We start from the raw sequence: 27,595 nt of genomic DNA, 5'->3' as shown, positions 1-27,595 counted from the left end.
TGGCACCATCATTGGTCCCACAATACCAAAACTAGTGTCTCACTGGCAGAGCTCACTGCCACTTCTGCACTAAGGTTAGGTACAGTCATACCTCATGGTAATGTCCGCTTCATGTTGTGTTCTTTCAGGTTATGTCCCGCAGAGAGCCGGAAGTACCGGAAATTGTTACTTCCGGGTTTCGCCACTCGCGCATGCACAGAAGCGCAAAATGACATCACCTGCATGCACAAAAGCGGCGAATCGCAACCTGCGCGTGCACAGATGCATCGCTGCGGGTTGCGCTCTTTTCATGTTGTGAACGGGCCTCCAGAACGGATCCCGTTCACAACCAGGGGTACCACTGTATTCTTAAAATGAGTATGATGAGCAGCTGGAACCTCAGAGGAGCTGGCTGGCTCAGCAATTTGCTTTGCAGTGCACACCAGCCAGAAGCTTTGCTCACATGTTCCAGCTTCCCTACCTGTCACCCAACTAGCCAGCCATCAAGGGAGAGAGGGAATAGTTTGGCCACTGTAAATTACAACAACCACAGAGGTAAAAAAAGAAGAAGTCAATGATAGTGGGAAACAAGAAAAGAGTACAATAGTCTGTCATCTCATCCCCCTCAAGCCTAGAAGCACCCCTGATAAAAAGAAACTGAAATTGACCAATTCAGTCATCCCTACTGTGGATTTTCTCCTTACAGTCTATCAGTAAGGCCTCTTTTCTTTGGCATAGCCATTTTAAGTTAGGCCTGCGCAAACACAATAGATTGTGCCCAGCATAACACTAGTGAAAACTCATTAACTTCAACTGAATTTGTAACAAAAGCTACATGGAAAATAATGTTTTGGGAGTCGCAATAATTCTTAGCAGCTACTTAGGTTAGCCACCGTATAACCACTTCTTTATGCAAGTAATTGTGATAGACATTAAGGATATCTGATTTTAGATTTGCTGGTGGTCATTTACGGGGCATTCAAATTTTAAAAATCAAGAGCATTGTGAGAAACCATCAAAACAATATATAGTGTTTTTATATTGAAATACAAGTACCAAATTGAAAACAACAATGATTCTCAACTGCAGTTGCATTTCCAACAAAACATCTCAGGGTGTGATTTACAATTAGCAACATCTTGAAAATGAGCCTTCCTTTTACATTTAAAACTGCAACCACTCAATCCATCAAGTCTTAAAATCTTGTTCTTGATTAATTGCATTCTCTTATGCCATTTCTCTCAAGAAGGCTTCATAAAATCAAGGCCACATTATTCAAAGCATTCTTCAAATGAGATGCATCCCCAGCTAGCCAATTCAATCACTACAGAGCTCGCAAACAGTAGGTGGTTTGTGTTTTTGCAAATTTGGGATTCATTACAGAGGCATTAGGATATAATTTACTATGACTTGGGCATGCTTTTCTACCTTCGCATCAGGATTCAGCTGCCTCACTCTGTGGACTAGCTGAGGGGATATGGGGGTGTTGTGAACTAAGCACATCACACTAGGGAGAAAGAAGCTGTTCCACAGCAAATCACTCAAATTGATTAATAAGCTGCATTGATTGGCTCCTGAGCAGAGATGTCCAGTTGCTCTCCAGTGAGAAGATTAGGGTTTCTCAAAACAAAGTACAGTGTGGAGAGAAGCCTCTACAGGCCTCAGTCAGTGTTGCTGGTAGAAACTGATTTTCCTACAAAGAGAAACAGCATTTCAAATACTGAAGTACCATCTGCATGTCATCAATGCAAAAACTGGAAACAGGAGCTATGAGCTGAACCATATCTGAACATTATATTGAACAGGTGACTTGTATTATTCTTTAAGATATATAAATAGATGCTGGCATTAGGAATGCTACAATTTGAAAGGAAAATCCAATTTTAATAATAAAATGTTGACCTAGGTAAGCATGGTAAGCATCAGAACTGAAGCCTTTTTATGAAAATTGACAGAATTCTGCAGCACATAAGAGCATCTGTGCTTAAAAATATTACAGAATATAAATGGGTTTTTAGAATGCTACTTTCTTTGTAGAAAACAGAAAACAGCTTTAGAATATAGTTAGGTAGGACTTTTTCCTCCTGGAAATGTTCATAATGTTGCTTCAACTGCCCTAAGTGAATTACTGAGATATGCTGTGGGCACAAATATCACTTTCAAATGAAAAGCTCAAATGCTTGATATTTGGAGACAGAAAGGACACATTTAGTGCCTATTAGACCAAGATAAATGACTGGTTCAAAGAACATTCATTGTCATTCTCCATTTTCCTTGCAGGTCTTATCCGAATTCAAGGAGGACTGGAAATTCAAGGTGAAGCTTAAAAGTTCTCCTTTCTGTGTGAAGAAATGGTTTGAGGTTTGATGTCTAATGGTACTGAATATTTTAGAGAATTATTTTGGATGCAGGACTGTTCTCAGCACTCTTGATCTCTTGTATGTGATCAATCCAAATATATTCCTTGAAGTTCTCTATGTTTCCTCGTATCAGCTCGGCCTACAAGACTTTTGGTCTACAAGTTGAACACAGCCTAGTTACCATCCATAATATTCATGGGACTCAATAAACCTACTAGTTTTTACTTCCTATCTGGGACTGCAAAAAATAGGAGGGTTGCCAAATATCTAGCAGGCCATGATAGATTAAGCTTCAGGGTTATGCAATTCTATCTTTTTCAGTTTTCAGATTATGCCACCTCAGGGCCAGAGACACTGTGTAAACATCATAGGCCCCAATTCTAGGGGGCAGAGTCCATTTGCCCTCCCAATACTTTCTTCTGGGGGCACAGCCCCCTCAATATTTTTTATCCCCCCACCTGCCTGCCTGCCTCCCTTGCTTCCTACAAACATGCAGACAGGTGAGCCAGTGGATGTGGTGCTCTCCCATGGCAGGGAAAAGCAACCTCCTCAGGGGACTTCACCCCTGAAACTACTGCAATGGTGGCCCAAGGGCTGAAGAGTGTGCCTGTCCAGCTGACCAAGGGAAGGAGGGAAGAAGGCAGAATGAGTGCCCCAACCATGCTGTTGATGCTCGCTGTGCCTGTCTGGGTGCACGACAGGCTAACCACCCCACCCCAACCCCCGACTGGAAAGGAGAATGGTACTGGCTCCCCTCAATGTTTTGCTCAAGTTGGTGCCACTGGTAAACATACTTTTCCAGACTCTGCTTATTGTTAAGTGTGTGCTGGTGGGACATCCCAGGAGCAAAAAATTGAAGTTCAAGCAAGAGGAACATAAGATATGAAACTGCCAGACCCATGGTCCAATGAGGTCAGTATTGTCTACATTGTTTGACAGTGAATCTAGGTTTCATATAAGAGTCTTTTGCATCCCTGCCTAGATATGCCAGGGGTTGAACTTGGCACCTTCTGCATGTTCTACCACTGTTAAGCCTTTCCCAGCTTTTCTGATGTATTATCAGAGTTCAAGGACACATTCCAGAAATAGTCAAGGAGGATGCCAAGCAGGTGAGGGGTGTTGCATGGGCAAAGGGTGCATAGCTGAGGAATGAGGTGTGGTATGGGTAATAATAATGATGCTATATTTGTTGCCTGCCCTTAACTAGGTGGTTCCAGAGTGGGTCATCCTCAGCATACAATGAGAGATGAGGATTAAACAGAGGCTTGGAGGATTGCATTTGGTTCCTGAGATCCCCTACCCCTGCACTAGTCCAAGTAGCAGACGTTTAATAATAATAATAATAATAATAATAATAAATTCATTTCTTATACCCTAACCAATCTGGGTGACTTCCAACAAGATACAGAGGGTCCGGGTGGAGAGACACATCAGACATTAAAAGTTTCCTGAAACAGGCCTGCTTTTAGATGTTGTTTAATTCTTTGACATATGACAGAAGGTCATTCCACAGAGTGGGTGCAACTACCAAGAAGGCCCTCTGTCTGGTTCTCTGTAGCTTCACTTCTTACAATGAGGGAACCACTAGAGGGCCCTTGGAACTGGACCTCAGTATCCAGGCTGAACAGTGGGGGAAGAGACACACTTTCAGATATACAGGTCCGAAGCCATGTAGAGCTATAAAGGTCTACAGCAAAGCTTTGAATTGTGCTTGGAAATGTACTGGGAACCAATGTAGTTCTTTTAGGACTCATGGTATATATTCCCAGCAGCTGCTCCCAGTCACCAGTCTGACAGCTGCATTCTGGATTAATTGTAGTTTCTGAGTCACTTTCAAATATATCCCCATGTAGAATGCATTTATCTGGTCCAATCAGGAGATAACCAGAGTATGTACTACCCTGGCAAGAAAGTGGGCAGGAAGGTAGAGTCTCAGCCAACAAACAAGAATGGTCCATTGTCTGAAACAAGCAGTTTCTCTTCTTGAGAAGCTTGTCTTCTGATTCAAGGACCTCCCTAGATTTCCCAGAAGCAGGAACAGCAGAGGGTCAAGATGCTGTTTTTCTGATATTTATTTGCCTCAGTATCACAGCTTTGAACATTTGAGAGGAAGGAAAATGTTGTGTTCCGTATGGGCCATTCCTAATGGCTGACCTTCAGTCTTGCCTTTAGGATAAGGGTTTGCTTCCACATCTCCTAACATGATTATCACTTTGTACTGCTTTACAATGACATCTAGAACAGCCTCTAGCATTGCTTTCTAGTACTCAGTTAACTTTTATTCACCAACATTTAATCTTTTGGAAAGAAAGAAGGAAAAAAATATTGCCTCTTTTCTCAAAAGATGTATGCACATCTAAATTACAAAGTAAAACTTTTACTCTTCACTTTTTCCTTGTCTCATTTTGTTTGAAAAACTTATCCAGAGGGATAATACACAGGGCTCCTTCTGCATTTTAGCCATTGCCTGATGATTCTGTGAGTTCCAACTGAAAAGCAATGGCACAAAATGCAATCCACATCTGACTGCATTTTTTTGCATCAGCCTCGCTGCAAATAGGAGATTCTGTGTGCAATTGAACATGTACAGCACACAGAGGAAGCAAAGGCAGATTTAAGGGGAGGGGGGATGCTTGGTTCAGTCATTGTGTGGAAAAAGTTACAAGTGAGGTGCCACAAGTTTCTGTCCTGAGCCTGTTTTTATGTTTATAAATGACTTGGATGAAGGACTTGAGTGTTTGCTATCAAATTTTCAGATGACACCAAACTGGGAGGGGTAGCTAATGCGGCAGAAGACACAATTGGGATTCAATCTGACCTTAACAGAATGGAGAATTGGGCCCAAACTAACAAAATGAATTTCAATAGGGACAAATGTAAGGTTCTACACTTAGGCAGGATGAACCAGCTGCACAAATATAACATGGGGGGACATCTGGCTTACTAGCAGTACATGTGAAAAGGAGCTAGGGATCTACTGATTTCAGTGGGACTACTCAAAATATGACTTTGTTGGATGTAGCCTAGTATTCTTGTCATTGGTATTTTCTTTAAAACCATTGATTCATTTCAATTAAACTCCTATCAAGGTGGTTGGCAATCAAGTGGGTACCCATAAACAGATCGGTTTCCATTTGTTAGAAACTATTTGTAGATCACTGTCTAGCCTGAGAGCAAAAGACAAATGAATAATGAATTTGAAAAATATGCATGCAAGCAGGGACAAGCTAGTGTATCTGGTATGCTGAGAGTTTTGTTCTCTGTATTCAGAAAACTGGATAGAATTTTGCAGTTGAAATGGAAGAGGTGTGGTTCATGAAATACAAGCCAGGAAGATTTCTATATGAAATACAAGTGGATTAAAAAAAAAAAAAATCTGCAATACCTTCAAGAGCAGTAATGACAACTGATACCCTAGAAAAGAAGGAAGTTACAGGAACCAGAGTCAACAATAGAATTACATTTTTTTTTAAGGGGAAAAAAAGAACCAATTACATAAAAACCTTCCACATAGTGAGCATGTAATTAGAACTGATGTCAGGCTTCCACGAAAGATTGTCAGAGAGATTTAATGATCTTCCTGAATGTAAGAATAATGATTACAAGAAAGAAAGAACAAGGAACACGAATTAACATGTTCCATTGGATTTTTTTTTAGAAAAGACAAAAGAATCAAACCTCTACCTCAGTTATGCCATAAGTTGGTGATCACTGGTTAAAAATAGAAATAAAAATGCTTATAACATCCTGATTTGCATTCCCTTCTGTCTGCTGAAAGAATGTGAAAAAATAATAATAGAGCAACTGTTTTTATATAAAGTATGCAGCAAGGGCATGATATAACTCCCGGTGGAAAGACAACTATTGATTTCAGCAGGTTTGGAGTGAGGCAAGTGTTAATCATCTTATATAACTGTGTCCACCCAGAGGAGAGACTTACTATTCTTCCTACAACATTTGAAATATTTCAGAAGACACTCCTCTTATGTAATTCAAGTTGTCAGTATAAAAGTATCTAGCAACTTTGTAAAAAGGCTGAACTTAGAGACAATGATGTGGCTTGTAACTACACACACACACACACACACACACACAAACAGGTGTTTCTGTGGTGATGTGATGTGATGTGATGTGATGTGAGAGTGGAAAGTTTAATTAGAGACAGGATCATTCCATTCAAACATGTGAAAAGAAATTATCCTGGTTATGAAATGAAATGATTGACATTTTCTGAAGTGAATTTTTATTTTCCCCCATAGCAATGTAACCTTGATCCCACGTTAAGTGTTTCCTTCATTTCCTGCCATTGACATGGAAAGTTCTTTGTAAACAACTATGCATGCTTTGTGGAATAGAAACTTTCAGAAAATAAAATAATTTCTCCATCTCCTAATGGCTTGACAAGGTTGGATCAGCTAAAGGAGTTATAGAGAAGGTTTAATTATGTAGCTGTGATAACAGTCCAGTTAAAACTGACTAGCAAAATTAACTGATCAGCCAGCTTTGTTCAGATTGCCTTACATTTTTAAAAAATAATGGGACTAATCCATATAGAAGATCCACGTATGGTTACCTCTACCACAGTGTAGTCTTATGAAGCTTAGCCATGCAGTTTTGATGACTGATCATCACAGACCTACGATGTGTAATCACAGATTCATCACATACACGCTTCACTCCCAAATACAGTCCATACTACATAAAATTATATATACCCTGTTACCTTTCTGAATTTTCTTTGGCCCTATTTATACATTATCCCAACCATCAGGTTACTGACCTGCGCAGCTAAGCACTTGTGTTAAAAAATGCCCATATAACCAGAGGCACCAGGTTGCCCCCAAGCTTGGGGGGTGCCTGGCGTGAATCACATGAATGTGATGTTGCACACAGTGGAGGAGTCTGAGCTGCTCTGGAGGAGCTGGCCACTGGACTTGCGATGCACGACATGTGCAGGGCTGCCTCAAGAATGAGCCTCATGGTTACAATGAGCCTCAGTTTCATACAAGCCACTTCACACAAGCAACCAGTTAATGTTTGCTATTTGAACAGGCCAGATACCATCCCACTGGGATAACAAGTACACATGGCCTTTAACATGTAGGATTACAGAAATTCACATTCCATGACCATAGGTTCCTTCTACTACTGCACTGAAAAATTCTTCTGTATCTTTCTAGGCTATTCTCCATCAGTTAAGAAAAGAAAAGAAACTTTAAAAAGAAGGGGAGAAATTGTGGTGAAACATCCAAAGGAGTGGATTTTTTATTGCTCAAGTTGACTGAGCAGTTTTGAGAGTGTACTTTCATTCTACAAATCATCTCTCCAGTGGTCTGCTTTCCGCAGCCGTCCCAGGTATCTGCATTTCCTAAAAATCCCATTACATCCTCAGCTGGGCTTTCCTGTAATCAGAGTTCTCCCATCCAACTGACCGCTGTTCATTGCTTGCTTTTGTTTTGTTTTAAGAAAAGTCTTTTTAGGGTTTTTTAAAGGGAAGTAAGAACTTCACTTAAAGACAAAACCAGTAAGTACAAGGATATCAGGTGCTAAGTAGTCAGCCCCAATAACCTCCCACATTTCAATTAAAGCCTGTGGGGAAGCATCATGAGGTAATTTCTCTCATGGGGCTTTTTCCAATCAGGAAATGAGGGCAGCCAGGGAGGCTGCAGAGTGCTGGATAAATGTTTAATGGAAAGAAAAACCTACACACTGCCCTTGGCTATCTCAGGATTATAAAGTTAAACTCAATGCTAAAAACATTCTAAATGTGCCCTGTGAATGGAACATAGACAAAGAGAAGTCTCTCTCATGGGAGAATAAAGCTTTTTTATAAATTGAAAGACAGGTTTCAGCCCAACCCCTTCAATGAAGTCCTGTAAAAAATGTTCATGTGCTTTAAAGTATTTTAAACTTCTGGTTCTCTTTTCAACAGGCCTTGTTTGCTTTCATTCTAGTATGATGGGCTATTTATCCTTTTAAATCACCCCAAATATATGCTGCATTGCATATTTAGAAGCAATCATTGCTTTAAAGACAAATGTCTGGCTATGGAGAACAAGCCTGTGCTAGTTACCAGATATTAACTAACTGGAACTGCCTGGAAAATAGACCCTTTAGAAGCTATGATTTTATGTACCCTGCAGGAAATTGCTTTACAGAAGCTCGTATTTTTAGAAATCCCTCCAGATTATTTTCTTTAATGGCAGCCACTACATTCACATTTATTAGCACATTCTAAATCAAATCTAGAGCCGAAGTTTATTTGTGAGACTTTTTCCTGCTGTTTGCAATTACCTCTCTGAGCTAAAGTCAATGTTATATCAGCAAGCATCTGTAGATTTTAAAATAAATGCTATCAATTGTTTCTTGCACTTCTGTCATTTTCTTTTTTTTTTGTAATCCGTCCAACCAATCAAGCACCCAAAAGTGGAGAGCTGTTTAAATATGCACTGAAGATGCCATTGCATACTCAGCCATAAATGCTTAAAGAGAAAATGATGCTAACCAGCGAAACACAGGAATAGCTGTACAGAATGTGAATACCAATAATGACTAGACAACTGAAATGTGATGAATTAGAATTATGAGATAATTCTTCCTATATTGCTCTCTTCTCTGTATGCTAGTACAACATGACCCTAATTGTTTGGACTAGAAGAAATAGGTGAGTTTAACATCCATGTTCTACCTTCATTATCACAGGCAGTAAGCCTATGAATTACCAGTTACAGTGGTACCTGGGTTATGATACCTTCGGGTAACATAATTTCGAGTTACAAACGCGGCAAGAGTTCGCCACACATGCATGTACAGAAGTGCTCTATCACACCATGCATGAGCGCAGAAGCTTTTCCGGGTAAGTGTGGACCCCCGGGATGAATTACCTTCGGATCTAGAGGGTCCAGTGTACTGGGAATCACAAGTGTGGGGGGTGCTGTTATACTCAGCTCTTGTTTGCAGGTTTCTCATGGGCCCTGTGAGAACAGGATGCTAGATGATGATGGTGATGATTATAGATTTATATAAAGCCTTACATCACAAGATCTCAGAGTACTTCACAAGATAAAAATAAAAGGTAATAGCACAAATAAATAGTTAAAACAAAACCAACAAAACAATAACCCCCCTTCCCACAAACACATTTCTTAGGCTGTGGGATATTAATCAGCCCAAAGAAGAACGTTTTCACTTGACACCTAAAGATATATAACGAAGGTACCAGGAGAACATCCCTGGTGAGAGCATTTCGTAAATGGGCTGCCACTGCAGAAAGACGCTGTTCTTGTGTTGCCACCCTCCAGACCTCACGAGGAGGAGGCACACAAAGAACAACCTCAGATGATGAACACAGAGTCCAGGTCAGTTTATATGGGGAGAAGCAGTCCTTGAGGACTAGATGCAGCAGGTCTCTTATGTTCTTATGAAATAAAATCACCCCATGTCCTCTCCCAACCCCCAACCCCGCAAATGAAACTATCCCTTTCCCTTTTTTCCACTTCTAGCACATCTTGGAATTGGCCTTGGATTGACTTTCTACCTTCCCCTTTGCCTCATTTCTCAATCTCAGTTTGGCTTTCTTGCTTGGGAAGATTCATCTAGATACTATTATTAATTTATGTATTATTATTATTATTATTATTATTATTATTATTATTATTATTATTATTTTATACCCCACCCATCTGGCTGGGTTTCCCCAGCCACTCTGGGCAACTCACAACAGAATGTTAAAAATGTGATAAAATATCATACCTTAAAAACTTCCCTAAACAGGGCTGCCTTCAGATGTCTTCTAAAAGTCAGATAGTTGTTTATTTCCTTGACATCTGATGGGAAGGTGTTCCACAGGGCAGGCACCACTATCAAGAAGGCTCTTTGCCTGGAATAACCAGAACCAAGATTCTCTGGATGGTTTACAGAAACCTCCCCCATCCTTCAATAAAAATAAAAAAGTTCTTTTTCCAAACTGTAAGCATCAGAGAACAAAATCAAGCAATACAAGACTCACAAGCAGACCTTAACACTTTTGAAAGCCATTAAGAACCTCTAAAATGCCCTGTAATCTCTCCCCTCCCCCCATAAAATAAAAAATAAACTTTTTCTGACACTGAAAATAGTACAAAGTGTGTTCCATATGAGCCTCTCTTGAAAGGTCATCCTACAGCTTGGCTGCTACTGTGGCTGCTGTAATTCACTTGGTATAAATCAGGCATGTCCAACAGGTCTATTGTAATCTACTGGTCGATTGCGGGATGTCCCTGGTTGATCCTGGTTGATCTTTTCATCAACAACTCTGGCTCCCTAAAAAAAGCTCAAAAACTCTGACAATGGGTAGATCACTGCCATTCTTTTATACTGTGAGTAGATTGCAGTCTCTTGGGAGTTTGACTTCCCTGGTATAAATAATCTGGCCAATAGCCATTTAGAGCTTTACATCAGGAGTGGCTAATCTTTGACCCTTCAGAAGTCCCTGGTCCTCAGTTCCCATCAGCCCCAGTCAGCATGGTCAATGGGCAGAGAATATGGAAGTTGTAATTCAGTGACCTCTGGAGGACCACAGGTTAACTACCCCTGCTTTACAGCCTAAAATCAACTATCAGATATGGACTAATTTGGAGGTGCTGCTTTTCAGATGGTGATACAACAATAATTACTGCCTGAAAGTAGAATGTTAATTAATTAATCCAAGTGTTGCAAAACAGCTGCAAAGGTGCATGAATTTAGTAGAACTAGGATAAAGCAGTACCACATGAGCGGAGGAGAGAGAATGTCCAATTAGTCTGTTGCTGTCTGGTTCCTGTTGGGTCCAGTCTCTTTGATCATTTCTTCTCTTCTTTGTTCTGGAATAAGGCCCTAGGCAAGGCTTGCTTTGATAAGTTAGATGAACAGAGAACATCTCTTTTTGTTGTTGATTTCAAAAGGCATCAGAGACTCTGGTCTAAGATGGGCATCAACAAGAGTGTACACTTTGCAGAACAGATTATCTCCAGCCATGACTTCTCCCTGTTTTAAAGTGTATAAGACCTCTTATTATTAACCTCTCTGGTCACAATTTTTGTACAATTCATCTTTCCAGGGTTTAATCTTGACAATCCCTTTGCTTCCCTGGAAGTATTGATGAGCATTGACCTTCATAATCAAGTCTTCAGTTCACATCTCTTTCAGGCCTGGGGAAAGCAGGAAAGCAAGCAAAGTCCATCCCATCACATTTTGCAAAATAACGGGTTTGCATACATTTCCCAACATTATCTATTTATGGGGACAGCTTCTCTATAATGTAAGAAAAGCTTCATTAGCTTACATTGAAGTCACCAAGATATGCAGTTGACTTGACAGAGAGAGCAGCAGGACATTTATGGGGCATTGCAAAAATAAAATGCTTATCTTTTATTTTAGATGGATCAAATCAGACATGACTAGCAAGTATTGTCTGAATGTGATCCCTGTTTCTTTGGTGTGTTTTTTTTTAAATGGCTACATTAAAGATGCACACTCATTCACTGTCACAGTCACACTGTAAGCACTAACAAACAGAAATGAATTCTTCAAGTGGAGAGTCATTTGTTTTGTCTTTTGTGCTAGTCAGTTATATATTAAAATAAAGCATAGGGATTGATGACTCATACACACAATGATTTATGTCACAGTTCTTTATCTTCTGGTGGCTTTGTGTATGTGTGTTGTTTGCTTTTTGGCAGTGCTGTGAGTACTTTGAAGCTATCACTGCAGAATGAAATGGCTGATTTCTGATTCCATCTGAGCTGTACTCAGGAGGTTCACTGGTGTGCAAGAATGGGCTGCAACCAAGAGAATGAGAGCTTTATCTTTAAATATGCCAGTGCTGTGGCAGACAAAGTAATCACTGCTACCCCCACCAATCCTTCTCTGGTGCTTTTGTCTGCCTTGGTCCTCTGCTTTCAACAGCTTTTCTCACCCTATCGGAGGTGGAGAAGTTGGTGAAAAACAACAGAGTTAGGAATGGGCAGGAACATCTGCTACTACCTTGTCTCCGGTTTGATTGGTGAGGCTAAAGCTTTTTCTCCAGATTATCGCCTGGAAACCCTCCCTAAATGAAAGTAAAGATAGGACAGCTGCACAGAAAACACTGAAATATAGGGAAGAAACTTATGGATTTTTCATAAAAAGTGATTCAGCAAAATGGTGGAAATTTCAAAGAAACTGCCAGGGTGGAAATAGCACTCTCTGATTTAGTTGATGGTAGGGATGGCCACATCTATAAATTTCAGTTTCTCTTAGTTTCTCTCCCCCTCCCCTCCCCAATCTTAAATTCAGGTCTCTAGTGTTCCATGCATTTTAAAAAATGTTTTCATGCAAATTCATCAGCAGATTCTTCCTAAGATACACCTGTTCACATGAAATTTCCCCTCATATTTGTAAGATGTTTATATTGTTTTATTGCTTGCTGTCTCGGGCTCCTTTGGGAGGAAAGGAAGGATATAAATTAAACTGTTATTAGCAGTGTTTCCCAAACTTGGGACTCCAGCTCTTTTTGGGCTACAACTCCCATCATCCCTAGCCTGCAGGACCAGTGGTTAGGAATGATGGGAACTGTAATCCAAAAACGAGCTGGAGACCCAAATTTGGGAAAGATTGACCTAAAGGATATCGCCTGCTCTGCTGTTATTTATCTCCCCATCTCTGTATCCCTGAATGACTTTAGTGTGCCCTTGCACAACTCTTGTTCATTTTGATACGGAAGGGGGGGCATGTCTTCTTCACCTCCTTCTTCGCTACAATATATCCATTTATTTCCAATTCTCAATGTCAAAAGGGACTAAAATCTATAAAATTCATAGAAAATCAACGTGCCAATTTGCTCAATTTCTCTAGGACTCCATGACACCTCCCCTGTCCTCCATAATCCCTCAAGCAAGGTGTCAAGACCCTAATCCTGTCAAATCACTCTGCCAAGCCTTTCCTCCGGGCAATGCCAGGTGGCAGACCATGCATACATGGACCATTGTCTTCTCATCAGGTACTCAGGATGTGCTTATCTGCGCATATCTCCAGCTCTGCATAATCCCCCCTCCCTCCTCCGTATGTTAATCCTGTGTAACCCAACCTCTTCTTAATGTATTCATGATGTAATCTGTGTAACCCAACCTCTTCTTAATGTATTCATGATGTAATCTGTGTAACCCAACCTCTTCTTAATGTATTCATGATGTAACTAGGATGTATTTTGCACTGGATTCTGGGACATGGAGGGAAGTTTCAAAAGTTCATGTCACCCCTTTCTCGCGGTTCAATCTCGTCTTGAACCTGTTGCGCAATAAACTTGGATCTTCTGCAGTTTGCTCCTGTCTCCGGCTGAGCTCATTTTCTTCCGCAGGGACCCGCGGACCTAGTCCGACGAGCTGGGTGGCAGAGTAGCCCCGCACCCAGATTTTACCGTAACAATTTCAATGGGCAACTTGCAAAGGACAGCTCCCTAATGGCTTGCTCTCATTAGTCCACAGTGCAAACTTTGAATGCTTCATATATTTCTCCTTCAGAATAAGTATGCTACCACCAAGATCATAGTATGCTTCCAAATACTAGTAACTAGTCAGCTGCAAGAGAGAGCTGTTGCCCTGATGTTCTGTTTTGGGTCTTGCCAGAGGCATCTGGTTGGTCACTGTGAACAGAGGATGCTAGACTATACAGGGCTTTGGTTTGATCCAGAAATGGTCTTTCCCATGCCATTGATACATGTTGCTTCTTCATATATATATTTGGTAACATTTATAGGTGTCATATTTCTTGACATTTTGATTTTTAGGTTCTTCATTGTAAAAGATCAGCAGTCAGTGAAGTGGGGTCAAGGTGCCATCACTTTGAAAACCATGCCAATTCACCCCATGTTTGCTTGAGTTAAACATAATGGGGGAGATTTTAGAAGGTCTGCAGGAGCTACATGTTCTTTCTAACCTGTCACTGGAGTCTTACTGGATTTTTAATATGTTGGCATTATTACTAAATATGTGTATATCTATCTATCATCTATCTATCTATATCTATCATCTATCATCATCATCTATTTATCTATCTATCTGTAAATTTATCTATGTGGATTTGCAAGTCATTCTATGATCTCAACACTTATAGACTCACTTCTGACTCTTATCATACATAAATTACATACTGTACTGAAAGAGTATGAATAGCTCTTTTTAGAATATAAGGATTTTCCAAAGCAGGGTGTAGCTTGGTTAAGTGCACAGTGTAAAACAAATTACTGGCCATAAGGTGTGAAGAAGATTACTGAAGTTAGCTTCAGCTGGAGTGGTGTTAAAAGAAAGATAATTTACAGTGCACACATGCCAATTATCTGTGGAGAGAAGGCAGGAAATTTACTTGCATGTATAGTTGAGATAGATGCCAGTGACATCAACTCTCACAATTGACTAATGTCTTCAACCTTCGGTGGTATGCTAGAGACATTTGATTCTGAAAGGATGGATGGCCTTGAAATAACGTGGGTTATCTTTAGGAAAGTATCTTTTATTTCATTTGCAGGCTTCAAAGTCATCTTTCCATTTTTCATCAGAAGTAAAAAAAAAAGAAATGAAAGAGAGGAAATCTGGAATGTAGAGACTGCTTTCAGATCACACACTTTTATAAGCCTTCTTCAGGCATTCTACTTGCACTTACAAGCAGCACACAAGCTGGACAAATGTGCATACTTCTGACCTATTCAGCATTCACATGATCCTCCATAAATTACTGAAGTGGGGAGCCTTCTGTGTTCCTGGAGGCTCTTGGTGTGATCTAGAACTCTGGAAGATTACCTTATACATTGCTTATGACAGTGATTTGCAAATCAACCTTCAACTTAGAAATCTGTGCAGACAATTTTCTATCCTATCTCTTGGATAAAAAACTGATACTCATTATAATTCATCTCACCTTTATCCTAGCCATTCTTCAGAAAGCTCAAGGCAGCATATATGGTTCACTCTCTCTACTTTATCCTCAAAACATGTTAAGTAGGTTAGTCTGTCCCAATGACATCAAGGGAGCTTCATGACAGAGTAGAAACCTGATCCTGAGTCTCTCTGGTCTTAGTCTGACAGTTTGTTGGGTTCTCTGTCTATCTCAGCTGATGAGTGGAGATTAAATCCCAGTGCCTAACCTGCATGAATATGTTTCCTGCTAGGAACAGGGTGGCACTGCCAATGCAAGATAAAAACCTGACCTTTTGCCCATCAGCTGATGTCACCAGTGACATCAGCTGATAGGTGTATGCACTTGGTTTGGGAAAAATGGCCTGGCAGGCCAAGATTGGTCTATAAGTCATTCCCCACCTCTGTACCTAAGGTGTATGCATTCTGTAAAGTGTGCATAAAAATGTATCTATTTCTGAAAATAACATACAGGAATGTATTATGTTACGGGGAAATGATTTGCAAACTGTGTTATTATTACTAATAACCAGTGCTTTTTCCAGGGGATACTCAAGGATACACAGTGCCCTTTTTTGTTGTTCAAAAGTGTGGCACTTACTATAACAACTTCGTGGTGAGTACCAGCACCTATTCTTCTAGGTGAAAAAAGCACTGGACTTACCGCATCTATTAAAAACTTTTCCTTTTGTCTCTTAAAATAATGGTGCTGACCATTTGAAATAACATCACAGCGTTTGCTTCTTTGCAAGCAAATTTTATCCATCGCACATTGCAGCACCCCGCCTCCAACCAATGAGACAATTAGGCCATTGTCTCCTATTATGAGTCCTCTTCCTCCCTGAGAACAACTTTGCTTTCTTGACTGTATCAAGATTGCAAGGCACAATTAAAAGGACATACAAACTGTGGTTTCTCTAAGCACTTTGACTTCATGTGATAATAAGTACCTGCTGCTGTGGATGTTGCAGATGCTGACATTTCCCCATACTTCTTTCCCTGTAGTGCTGAATGCACAGCAAACAATAGATCACACTCTTTTCTCGTTGACTCCAGCTTTCTCTTCCAAAATAACAGTGCCATCTGCCTATGAAAATGTTGGTTTTCTTTACCACAAAAATTAATGAATCACTTGAGCAGCTTACACATCATAACTCATGAAAGATTAATCTATCTTAGGCGTGTGTTCATAAAATGGTTTTTAAAGCATGCCCTATCATTTGTGTGGAAGTCACTGTGTATCTAAGGCTGCATTCACACTGCAGTTTATTCTGTTTTCTCTAACATTCCCCTAACTCTTCATTTTGGCATTATACTTCACACGATGTAAATGCCACTTCCAGAAATATAGCAGAATATTGCAGAATTTTGGTGTTCATTTCTGTGTTATTTACAAAGGTATTTTTCCCGAAAATCAAATAACACAGAAATGAGTGCTAAACTTAGCTCAAATGTAATGCTTAAATTAACTGTTAGGGAAATGGAATAAAACTGTTCTGTGAAGGCAGCCTAAGTTTATATATAAGGCTATGTGTACCAACAAATATTATATACACACAAGGATATATCCTCAAATTTGGATTGTTGTTGCTTTTATCTAACAAGAAGCTATTTGTGAGGAAGTGGTGAAGATAAGTTTCTAAAAGGTAAACTAAACTTAGTGTTATTAAAGTTATAGAACATTTTTCTTCCCAGGTGCTGTATTCCCTTCTAGGCAAGTTCCCAGGGCCCACATGCCAGTGGTGAGAGGAACCAAAATCAAATGTGGGTAGAGTTAATAATTGTTAAGTTATTCAAACATTCCTCTCTAACCTTCATCCAAGCAAATTCTAGCCAGGTAAAAGCACTCAAGTGGGGTACAAAGCAGAGCTGGTGAGGAGTGTGAGAAGGTCTGAAAAGAGTCATTAGGGCTCAATATTTACAAATATTGAACCCCTAATTGCACTAGATGTTTAGTTTCACAATTGAAATGCACTTTTATTTCCATGTACTTTCAAATTCAAGAATTCTGAGAGTTAAAATAATCATATTTAAATGTGTGTGTTTCTTGAGTGACTCATGCATTATATTTGCTTTGTCACAGATTCAATAATTTTCAGTTTTCTTGCACTTTGAACATAAATCTCAGTTGGGATATAGACTAGACTCAAACACAGACTTCTTCTTCATCTACACTGATACATGGTAGACTAGGCTGCTCACTTATCACATTATTTCACAACTGTTTTGAGAGACAGTATATAAGCTATTTCATCTCTTGGCATGAAAGATCTCCAGTGATATAGCCCTAAACAATTACTACTCAGTACATTAATTTCTTTCAACATACAGCTGCCTGGCCAAAAGCCAGATAGTTAACTTGCCATATGCACACAAAACACCTGATTTGCATACATGCATATTTTGCCTAATTTTGAAAATCTGGTTCTGCACTTCTTTAGCACAAGCCAAAGCCATAATATACAGTCATGTGTTCTCCTGTAGAGAAATAATTCCCTTTAAAGCTTAGAGGGATCCCATTCTATTCAATCCAGATCTTCAATAAGACTGCCAAATGTTCCCTCCCAAGCTGAACTATAAGTCTCATTGCAACAATGCAATGTGTACAAAAATAAATGTCAGAATTTTTATAGATTTCCCAATGGTTCATAAAAATTGTAAGCATTGCCAATAAATGTCAACATTTACCAGGTTTCTAATGTTCACTGTAATACACATGATACAATAAGGCCCTGTGTTAATTGTAAGCTTCGTACGCACAATATTTGGATAAACTCAGTTCTGAATGAATGGGAATTGTTTTCATTTCGTGTTCTCATGCCATTGGAGGAGGAATTTATTTAGTCCATTTCTCAAAGCAGTCCAAACCAATCTGAGATTGAAACTTGCTTTCAGAATAAAACACAGTCAGATTATGCATGTTCCCAGATATCAAAATGCAATTTCACTGTACAAACAGTACACACAAAAATGAGGCAGATGTATTGGAAAAACACTGGGGAAAGTGTATTTATGTATAGCTGCATATTTTATTTAAAAAGTGTAAAAATCTATACAAAATCCACACAAAAATGCCCAGTTTGAATGCATATATTTCATGGATTATAATAATAATAATTAATACCAAATAAAATAGGTGGAACAGATTTATGACTGAGTTCCAATTAAATTGAAATACAGGGGTAACTCAGGTTAAGAACTTAATCCGTTCTGGAGGTCCATTCTTAACCTGAAACTGTTTTTAACCTGCGGTACCACTTTAGCTAATGGGACCTCCCACTGCCGCTGCGCCGCCGCCGCCCGATTTCTGTTCTCATCCTGAAGCAAAGTTCTTAACCCGAGGTACTATTTCTGGGTTAGCAGAGTCTGTAACCTGAAGCGTCTGTAACCTGAAGCAACTGTAACCAGAGGTACCACTGTAGAATGGAATTTGGCTTCTCAGTCCATCCATACATGACACATGGAGGCAATCAACATTTAGATAACCTTGAATATATATATATTATTTTTTACTGAGAGTCAAGACACATTTAATAGTAGCAATGGGGGATATTTGTGTGGATTGTCTCCACGTTGCTTGAAAACATTTTATTTTTGAACATGACATTCACAAGTGCTTATTGTGTGATGACCTCAACATTTATGTGCCTGCACAGACAAACCGCAAAAGATTGCTAAGGCATGAACATTCATGACATGATACAAGTGTTCTATAGTGGGTACTCGCAAAAATTAATACCAGAAAGGTAGTAATGCACACTGATGCACACTGTAATCTAGTACCTAATAAATATCCATTTGTAAATTATTATAAATACACCCAGTGTATTTAGTTACGGCTGCCCTGGTGTCAATCTTCTTTGAATTTCTATTATGTTCTGGATTCACTATATGCTTCAGTTAAATAATTATTAATATTATAGTGATAGATTTGATGAATTCTAGGACAGAGTGTAAATGTTCAGTTTTGTTTGGTAAAGTGTGGGGTTCCAGATTTGTGTTGCAGTGAGGCAGAACATGAAGTAATTATAAAGGGTTCCCCACCACCATCAAAGAGAGAGACATATTAATTGTTATGAAAAGAGGTGCAATGTTGTGACAACATTGTACGTTAATTTGTGTTCTGATTAGGTCTGAACCAATTAACTAATAGCTTAATTATGGAGGCCAAAGGCAATACTAATGTTCACAATGCACTGTGATATAGTAACAGAAGAACAGAGAGTAATATCTCGTGAATCAAATGAGTAATTTTGTACTATCTGGAAGAGTGAAAGAGGGACAAAGTTTTATGCAATTATGAGTAATGGGTCTTAAAATAAACAGTCTAATGGGCAACTCTGAACTAGTTTGTCGAAATGATGGAAGGCAGGCCTGATTTTGATGCAATTAAGCATAAATTATTTTCATTGGGATTGCAGTCGGAGATGAATCAGTTTGATAGATTTTTTTCCCCTTTAGGAAAGAAATGTCTAGATTGAGGGGCTGTAACTCAAATAGTGCTGAACCATAAACCCATAAACCTGTCATCAGTAGACTGTATATATGCATGATGTAAGACTGCAGTGGATAATAAGTTTTCAAATACATAAGAAGAGCCTGCTGGATCAGGCTGATGGCCCATCTAGTCCAGCATCCTGTTCTCAGAGTGGCCAACCAGTTGCCCATAGGAAGCCTACAAGCAAAACCTGAGTACAGCAGCAGTTTTCTGAAATGCTTAGGATAGATAAGCATACTTGTGTGGAGTCCAATTATGGCAACCTTTAGGTGGTACTGGCAGGAAGATAAGTTGTATTTACACAAATGTATTGCCATGTATACATGGCAGTTTGCCTGACAGCAGGCAACTATGCACATTTCCGGATGGGAATTCTAATTCAAGATATCAGTTCACCTCCATGATGAGCATACTTTCTTGAGGTACAGGTAAGAAGTGTGCATGCACACGAAAATTCATACCAATAACAAACTTAGTTGGTCTCTAAGGTGCTACTGGAAAGAATTTTATTTTCTTGAGGTAAATATTGTGTCATTGGCTTTGAATTTGTGAACAGGTGCGAGTCAAAGTTCTAGTTTTGACCTCAAAAACCCTAAGATAAATAATTGCTAATCTTTTAATGATTCTTGATGTATGAATCCTAGCTATTAGAAATAAGTTTAACAAACCTAGATGCCCACACATGAGGTACTCTTCAATATAATTCTGTGATTTATATAAAAGTGTAGGTGTGTTGCCTTGGCCCTGTGACAACGGATGCCCAGCACATGCTGTGGCTCACTGTGGCATATGTGAGTGATGTCAGCACAACCTGCGACATACCTGAGAGGATTTTTTTTGGGGGGTAGCCCCTTCATTTAAAATTTGTGGGTGCTCGGGCACCTAGGGCCCCGGAGGGTCAGCACCCCTGTAAAAGGGTCTGTATATTTGTGCGGTTCCAATAATCACTTACCACTCAGGTTGGGCTGGGACTGAGTTGGAACTTCCAAGAGCAGGAGCTGCTGTTTAAAGATGGGCTTGAACACTCACACCCCTTTCTTCTGAACAATAACTATTAGGGCCATTCAAATAAAAAATTGATTCTTGACATAGACTGAGGACTAAACAATTATATTTTAATGCACATATTATTCAATCCACTATTTCTCAGAAATGTTGTGCATCTGAACATGTGATTATTGCTGTAAAATCACATACAGTTCAAATTACTGCCAAGTCCATCTCCCTCTTGTCATAGATTAGCAACCTTTGGGATGCTGCCTAGACCAGAACAAAGAAACTGCATATGTCATTGTCTGCAGGGGGGAAACTGGCAGCAATGATATATACTGATGGCTCTGGAGGAAGCGGATAGCTACATGCCTTGCTTGTGCAGAAGCCCCAAATAATGCAGTCCCCAAAGCTGTGACAATCTATGAGTCTATTAAGTATCCCTAAACCGAGAAAATTAACCAGCTTTATTCAATGCCTTTGCTCATATCTTAATCTCAAACACATCCACAATATTCCATCACTACGTGTGCACATGGCATTCCCAGACACACATAAACCATATTTCACAATTAACCTCTGTGCCGGGGACAGCTGTTTGTCATGAAGAACGTCCATGTTCAGAGGCACTATGGTTGCTGAGAAGCAGCAGCCAGAGAGCACTACTGAGCCCTGCATGAGGATGGAAAAAGAAAAGTGATTTCTATTTCCCCAGTATATTTCCTGCACCGCCACCCTCCCCACAACCACACTGCAAAGAGCAGAAGAATCAACTCTGCTGCGTTCTGCAGGGAGTGCACTGGGGAAATAGGCTGGATTTTTTTTTCTTTCCTGCTGGGAAGTGGAGGACTCAGTCCTGCTGGCTGCAGGGGACTGCTTCACCTGTGCATTCCCTGCACCGTATTCCTCTGCAGTGCAGACACACGGAGAAGGAAACACTGTGTTTCCTCCCCTCTCCCACATTAAACCTTAGCCTTTCCCACAAATTGATTTGAAGCTGGACCCAGGTTGGGGAGGGGATTCCTGGAGTTGGCACAACCTGGATTGGGTCACTGGAGCTTCTGCAGCTCTATTGTCCACTATAAACTGTTGTCTGTATACATACCACTGTATACACAGAACAGGGCTAGGTCAGCCATTGCTAAACTCCTGCTCCCATCATCACTGTCCATTAGTCATTTTTGCTGGGGCTGATGGGAATTGGAATCAACAATATCTGGTGGACCACAAGGTGCAGCAACACAGGCATAGAAGAAGTGTGAATACATACATAGGTTATGACTTTAGTGCCACTTTGGAAAGAAATGCATATGCAATATTCTGTTGATATTAGGTTTATGGCATGGAATTTGGTGTCACTGAACTACTTTGAAGTAGCACATTTTGATGTTTACCCATTTATAATTTTAAATCACATGGCAAATCCAGGTATCAAAGCTTTGCAATCACAAGGTGTTAGAATGCCACTGAAGCAGGAAGATTACTTTTGCCATCTTTGAAGTAGCAACAGAAGATGGACATCGCAGCAGTGCTGAAAGTGAGAAAATTGAGAAGCACGTGTAGTGTTTATCAGTCTAGCATCTCAAGCTGTGGTTGACTTTGGTTGCATTTAACAGACAAGTGCTGACAAGCTTTATCAGAGAGACCCTTTGTGTCAGAATTGCTGCTTATCAAAAGGTTTTGTAGCTCCTGGTTGTGATTAAGTGATCTCACATGTTCCTTATGGAGCAACCATATATACCGGTACACATAATATGCCTAACAATGAAAAGAGAGGCTATCATTCACTATCCTAGCTTACTAGAGAATGTTATGATAGAAGGGCTATCAGGAGAGGTTGCTGCTACAGTTCACTAGGTGAAACTGCCAGTAGTAGCTGTGTGTCAGTCAAGGAGGAAATTAGAATTCTTAACTTCACATTTAGTGAAGGATGGAGTTGGCGCCAGCACTGTTCAATAAATGGTTGCTAACTGAATGGTCCTGAATGAAAGCAGGAACAGCTATCCAGTCAACAGTGAAGCACTTACTAACACCAAGATCTCCCTCTACCAGTGTAAAAAAAGTATAAGGATAATAGTTCTCCCTTTGCAACATGACGGCTGTTTGCAGTTTTGCTCAGCAAAACTACTGAAGGCTACTCAAACTTTACCAAGACTCAGCTTTTTCAATGTTATATTTTGAAAAAGCTATGAGTCATTCTAGAATTTACTTGTTTCTTTTTGGTGCAGATAAAGAGAAATGGAAGAATAATTAACATACAATTGCTACACTTTTCATTACTTTTTGATTAACCATCTCTACTCTCTTTGTCACTATAATTCATGGTTTCGGTTAATTACAATTTAATTGTTTTTCTTTTAACAAAGCTTTTGGGTTTGTTTGTTTGTTTTTTTACTGCAAACAAGACATATGTTTCCTTAGTGAAAGTACTTTAAAAAGTAGTGTAATGCACATTTTATATTTTAAAAATTGCAAACATCTCCCTAAAAAGGTTTCTTTTATTAACTTTATAATTTCTCCTTAAAGGCATAGCTTTCTGCAAACTGCTGTGTTAGATTCTGCAGTTAACTTGTGAGCATCAAGTTATTTACAAATTCAAATTTCAGTTCCAACAGACCAACTAAAGTGAAATAGTAAGCAAGGATGGCTCATATAGACATTGCCCTTCTAGATCCAGTCTCACATATCCTAACAGTACTGCATGGTGTTTACCACCCACATGTCACAATTCCATAGAGAGATCAGGACCTAGTGCTATTTTTCTAGAAAAAGAGGTGCCAGTGCTCACCATGAACTACTCCCTCTTTCTTTTAAAATTGCAATTGGCACCTGCCTGAGAAGTGCCGGAACTCACCTGAGAGCAGCTGGAACTGAGTTCTGGTGAGTTACCCCCTTTAAAAAAAAAACCTGCCAGGACCTCAACAAGATAGCCTATTTTATTCACTAGAAAATCCTTCAATTCAGGAATCTTTTGGAATCTATATGTCTCTAAAAGGTAAAGGTAAAGGGACCCTTGACCATTAGGTCCAGTCATGACCGACTCTGGGGTTGCGGCACTCATCTCGCTTTATTGGCCGAGGGAGCTGGCGTACAGTAACTAAGTCACTTCTGGCGAACCAGAGTAGCGCACGGAAACACTGTTTACCTTCCTGCTGGAGTGGTACCTATTTATCTACTTGCACTTCGTGTTTTTGAACTGCTAGGTTGGCAGGAGCAGGGACCAAGCGATGGGAGCTCACCCCGTCGCAGGGATTCGAACTGCCAACCTTTTGATCGGCAAGTCCTAGGCTCTGTGGTTTAACCCACAGCGCCACCCGTGTCCCTATATGTCGCTAGGAGAGGACAATTTTAATGTGTCCCCCATTCCTGCTATGAGCAAATGATGTTGTAAACCCAAAACGCACCAAGAAGCGGCAACTCCATTTTGAGAACCCTCGCTAAACTACAGTATTAAGGCATGAGATTAAAAATATCTGCCAGATTTTCCAACTTTTTTCCTAGCAGGGCTCTTCTGCTTTTATAACAGCTATGTATCAAAACAATCAAACAGCAGGGATCTTTTTTCTCAGTCAGCAAATCTCTATGCCAGAAAAGAAAAAGTCATCTGCTTATATTTGCCACCTCTGAAGCTGTTAAAGACATGGGAGCCCTACTGGGATGTGGGGCAGCTGGATATCCCCAGAAACCATTTATTATTTAGACCCTTCAGAGATGATTAAATAAAATAATGGTCTAATTTGTTTTCAGTGCTACATCTCCCCCGATGCTAATTACATGGATTTTAGCTGAATTAAATATTATTATTTTATATATAAACAGATTTCTCATGGTATGTTTACACATTGCTCCAGCCCACTGTAACAGCCTACAGACGCCTAGATGCAGAAGCCCATTTTCAGAATTCCTCTCCTGAGCCGGCTTCATGCTCAGCAGTGAAATAAAAGTCTCTATAATCAATTTATGTTTCCTTCAAGCAAATCTTAAAATGCTGATCTCAAGAGGGTTGTCTTTTAAGTGTTGCATTGTGTTGCGCTGTCCTATTAGTCAAATGCTCCCTTTAGATTTGGCATGGCTTTGCCACTAATGATTGCTAGTTAATGGGCAATCACAATAACTGATCACTTGGGCCATTTGGATGGTCTGTTCAGGCTCATCTCCACTATGGGAAAAGATTGTGAAAATGGTTTGAGCAGTCACAATATGAGCTAAAGGTCAGCATACCCAGAACCGGGGAATGAGTTTGGATCTGGATGGTGAAACAGAAATAATTTATTTAAAGCCTGACGCTGTGGAAAATTGTTCCTTTGGTCTTGGGGTGTATGGGTCTGCCTATCTATGTATTGCTACCTGCATATTTGTAATGTTCAATGTGTATACACTCGTACCTTGGAAGTCGAACGGAATACGTTCGGGAAGTCCGTTTGACTTCCAAAATGTTAAAAAACCAAATTGCGGCTTCTGATTGGCTGCAGGAAGCTCCTGCAGCCAATCAGAAGCCGTGGAAGCCCTGTTGGACATTTGGGTTCCAAAAGAACGTTTGCAAACTGGAACAATCACTTCCGGGTTTGCGGCATTTGGGACTGTATTTATTTTTAAAGCATATTTTTAAAACAATCATGGAAAACCATACTGGAACTTCCTATTTCCTGAGTCACTAAGAAGTAGGAAGCAAATAGATTTGAGCTGAATTTTTACCTTGGAAATTTTTCAGGATTACATGGCTGCTGGGAAGGTGGGACTCTAAAATATTCCTCTAAACCCCTAAAAGCACCATATCTCACTGCAGCTGAAAGCAATCCACAGTTCTTGCATTTCTATTTGATACGGTTGTTTTGTTTCCCAAATGATCCTAGCCAGTCAGGGAACACACAATGATAACATTATCAAGGAACTATACAGCCAATCATGTTTGGGCGCATGCAGTCACAGTAGTTCTACTTAGTTGCTTTCAGTCTCTGGGACCTTGTGACCAGGACTTGTAAACAGGAGCACTTGTGAGGGATTGATGAAGGAGACTGAAGAGAGTGAGCTTGTATCTTTCGGATTAAGACTGGTTGCTTGTCTGAGCTGTTTAAAGACTTGATTGTGAATTTGTTTGTGGGTGTGGCTGTATGCTCTGTTAGACCTCTGCTGCTAGGACCTCCCTTTAAATTGGGCAGGGAAGGTGAGGGACTGCCAAGCTGTACTGGAAACATAGGAAATCATGTCCTCCCTTAAAGAGGGCACCGAACCCCTATGTTGTGGGTGGGTAAGATTGGTCAGCCACAACACCCGATTGGTAGGTCCCTCGATACTGGGTTCAATCTGGCCCATGGGGCACAGTCCAAATAGCTTGAGGGACCTTTATATACCCATGCACGTGACCCAGAGCTTCCTCTTTCAGTGTGTGCATTCGGAATGGCAACAGCGTGTCCTCTGCACAGCCAAGAAAGAGCAATTTACCTGCATGCAGGAGGACTTGGAAGAGTTGAAGGCAGCTCTTCCTGGACTCAAAATATTCTGGTCGCAGCTGCAGCAGCGATGTGTGTGGTGAGGTAGCTGATGCCCAGCTGCCACTGAGAGGGCCAGGAGGTGCGTCCAGAGCGCAGTGGCCAAGAAGGTTCTGGCTTTGGGCGGGGCGGTGATCCGTCACCCGGGCATTACCTTCCATGACACATCCCTTTACAGGCTTGATGGTGTTCATCTGTCTGTAATTGGGAATGATTTGTGGCTGACCTCCATGTCAGCGTGGTTAAGCAATTGGTTACAGGTGTGAGTGGTTGGTGGCGAGCACGGGTGCTCGTGTGGTGGATAGGCTCTGGTTCAGGTGATAGGAATGGGAGAACACTCTCGCCATCCCTATGTGAAGGGTATTCCGTTAAAGGAATCCAGGGACTCAAATGGTTTGGTCAACCCTTGAGAGGGGGTTGTGCCCGTGCCTGAGTCCAGGAAGTCATCTGGGTGGTGGACATAGTCTGTTCCCGACTTTCTGCCTATCCAGGTGATCACCCTTGGCTGGCCTATGCTGGAACCCTGGGTCAGCGCTACCTTCATGTCAGGGAGCTAGTCGAACGAGAGCCTATGCAACCACTCACTTTCTGTAATCAATAAAGTTGTGGCCTAAATTCTGCCAAAAACCAAACTAAAATTTGAGTCACGTGTGAATTTATTTAGGGGGGGAGGTTTCTGGGTCTGAACATGCAAGTGCCAGTCCAGTTAACTCCGCAATGGGATCATAATCAGCACCTAAGCATTTCCATCTCTTTTTTTTTTTTAGTTCCCCAGAAATGTCAGTGGTTATTTACAGTGGCATAGCGTGGGGGGTGCAGGGGGGGCCGGCCGCACCGGGAGCAACATCTGGGGGTTAGGGTTAGGGGGCGCAAATCCACGGGTTAGGGGGCGCAAATCCATGGGTTGGGGGCGCAAATTACTTGCCTTGCCCCAGGTGCTGACAACCCACGCTACGCCACTGGTTATTCACAAAAAGTGTGTGTACACAAACACCACTTTGGCTTAGCCCTAGAAACAACTTAAAAGAAGTTTTGGGAAAGTCAAAAAAAGTTGGGATCTTGCAAATGGGATGGAAATGAAAAGGAAACATGGGCAAAGTTTTGCTCTTCTTTGCTTTTTCTATATGTTTGTGAATCTTGAAACCAGCAGGGTCCTGCCTCCATATTCCATGGCAATAAAATGATAAAAATATAACTGGTACTTTGCACTGTTGGAAGAAAGATGCAGACCTGCAAGCACCAGTTGCCAAGTGGAAACTGTAGGCCTACAGCTGTTTTGATGTAGTGAAGTTAAAGGGTCAGTCTCTAAAAGGCATTCTGCAGAGGTGGGACTTCATATAAATACAGATATCGATATAGAACCTGCTATTTCCA

At 40.5% G+C, this 27,595-nt stretch overlaps 1 protein-coding gene across 1 annotated transcript in view; it reads left to right on the top strand.

The window, feature by feature from the left end:
* Positions 1–27,595, top strand: part of LOC308485997 (uncharacterized protein) — a gene marked incomplete at its 3' end in the record, with an annotated part of 117,012 nt that overhangs the window by 73,636 nt on the left and 15,781 nt on the right. The window contains exon 2 of the mRNA XM_081022222.1: positions 2,260–2,295. Coding sequence (XP_080878348.1) covers positions 2,260–2,295 — 36 coding nt within the window. The remainder of the gene's footprint in view (positions 1–2,259; positions 2,296–27,595) is intronic.

Source organism: Podarcis pityusensis, assembly GCF_964106645.2.
Source record: "Podarcis pityusensis genome assembly, chromosome: 9".
NCBI classification, from domain to species: domain Eukaryota; kingdom Metazoa; phylum Chordata; class Lepidosauria; order Squamata; family Lacertidae; genus Podarcis; species Podarcis pityusensis.
This window is presented reverse-complemented; position numbering and strand designations above follow the sequence as displayed.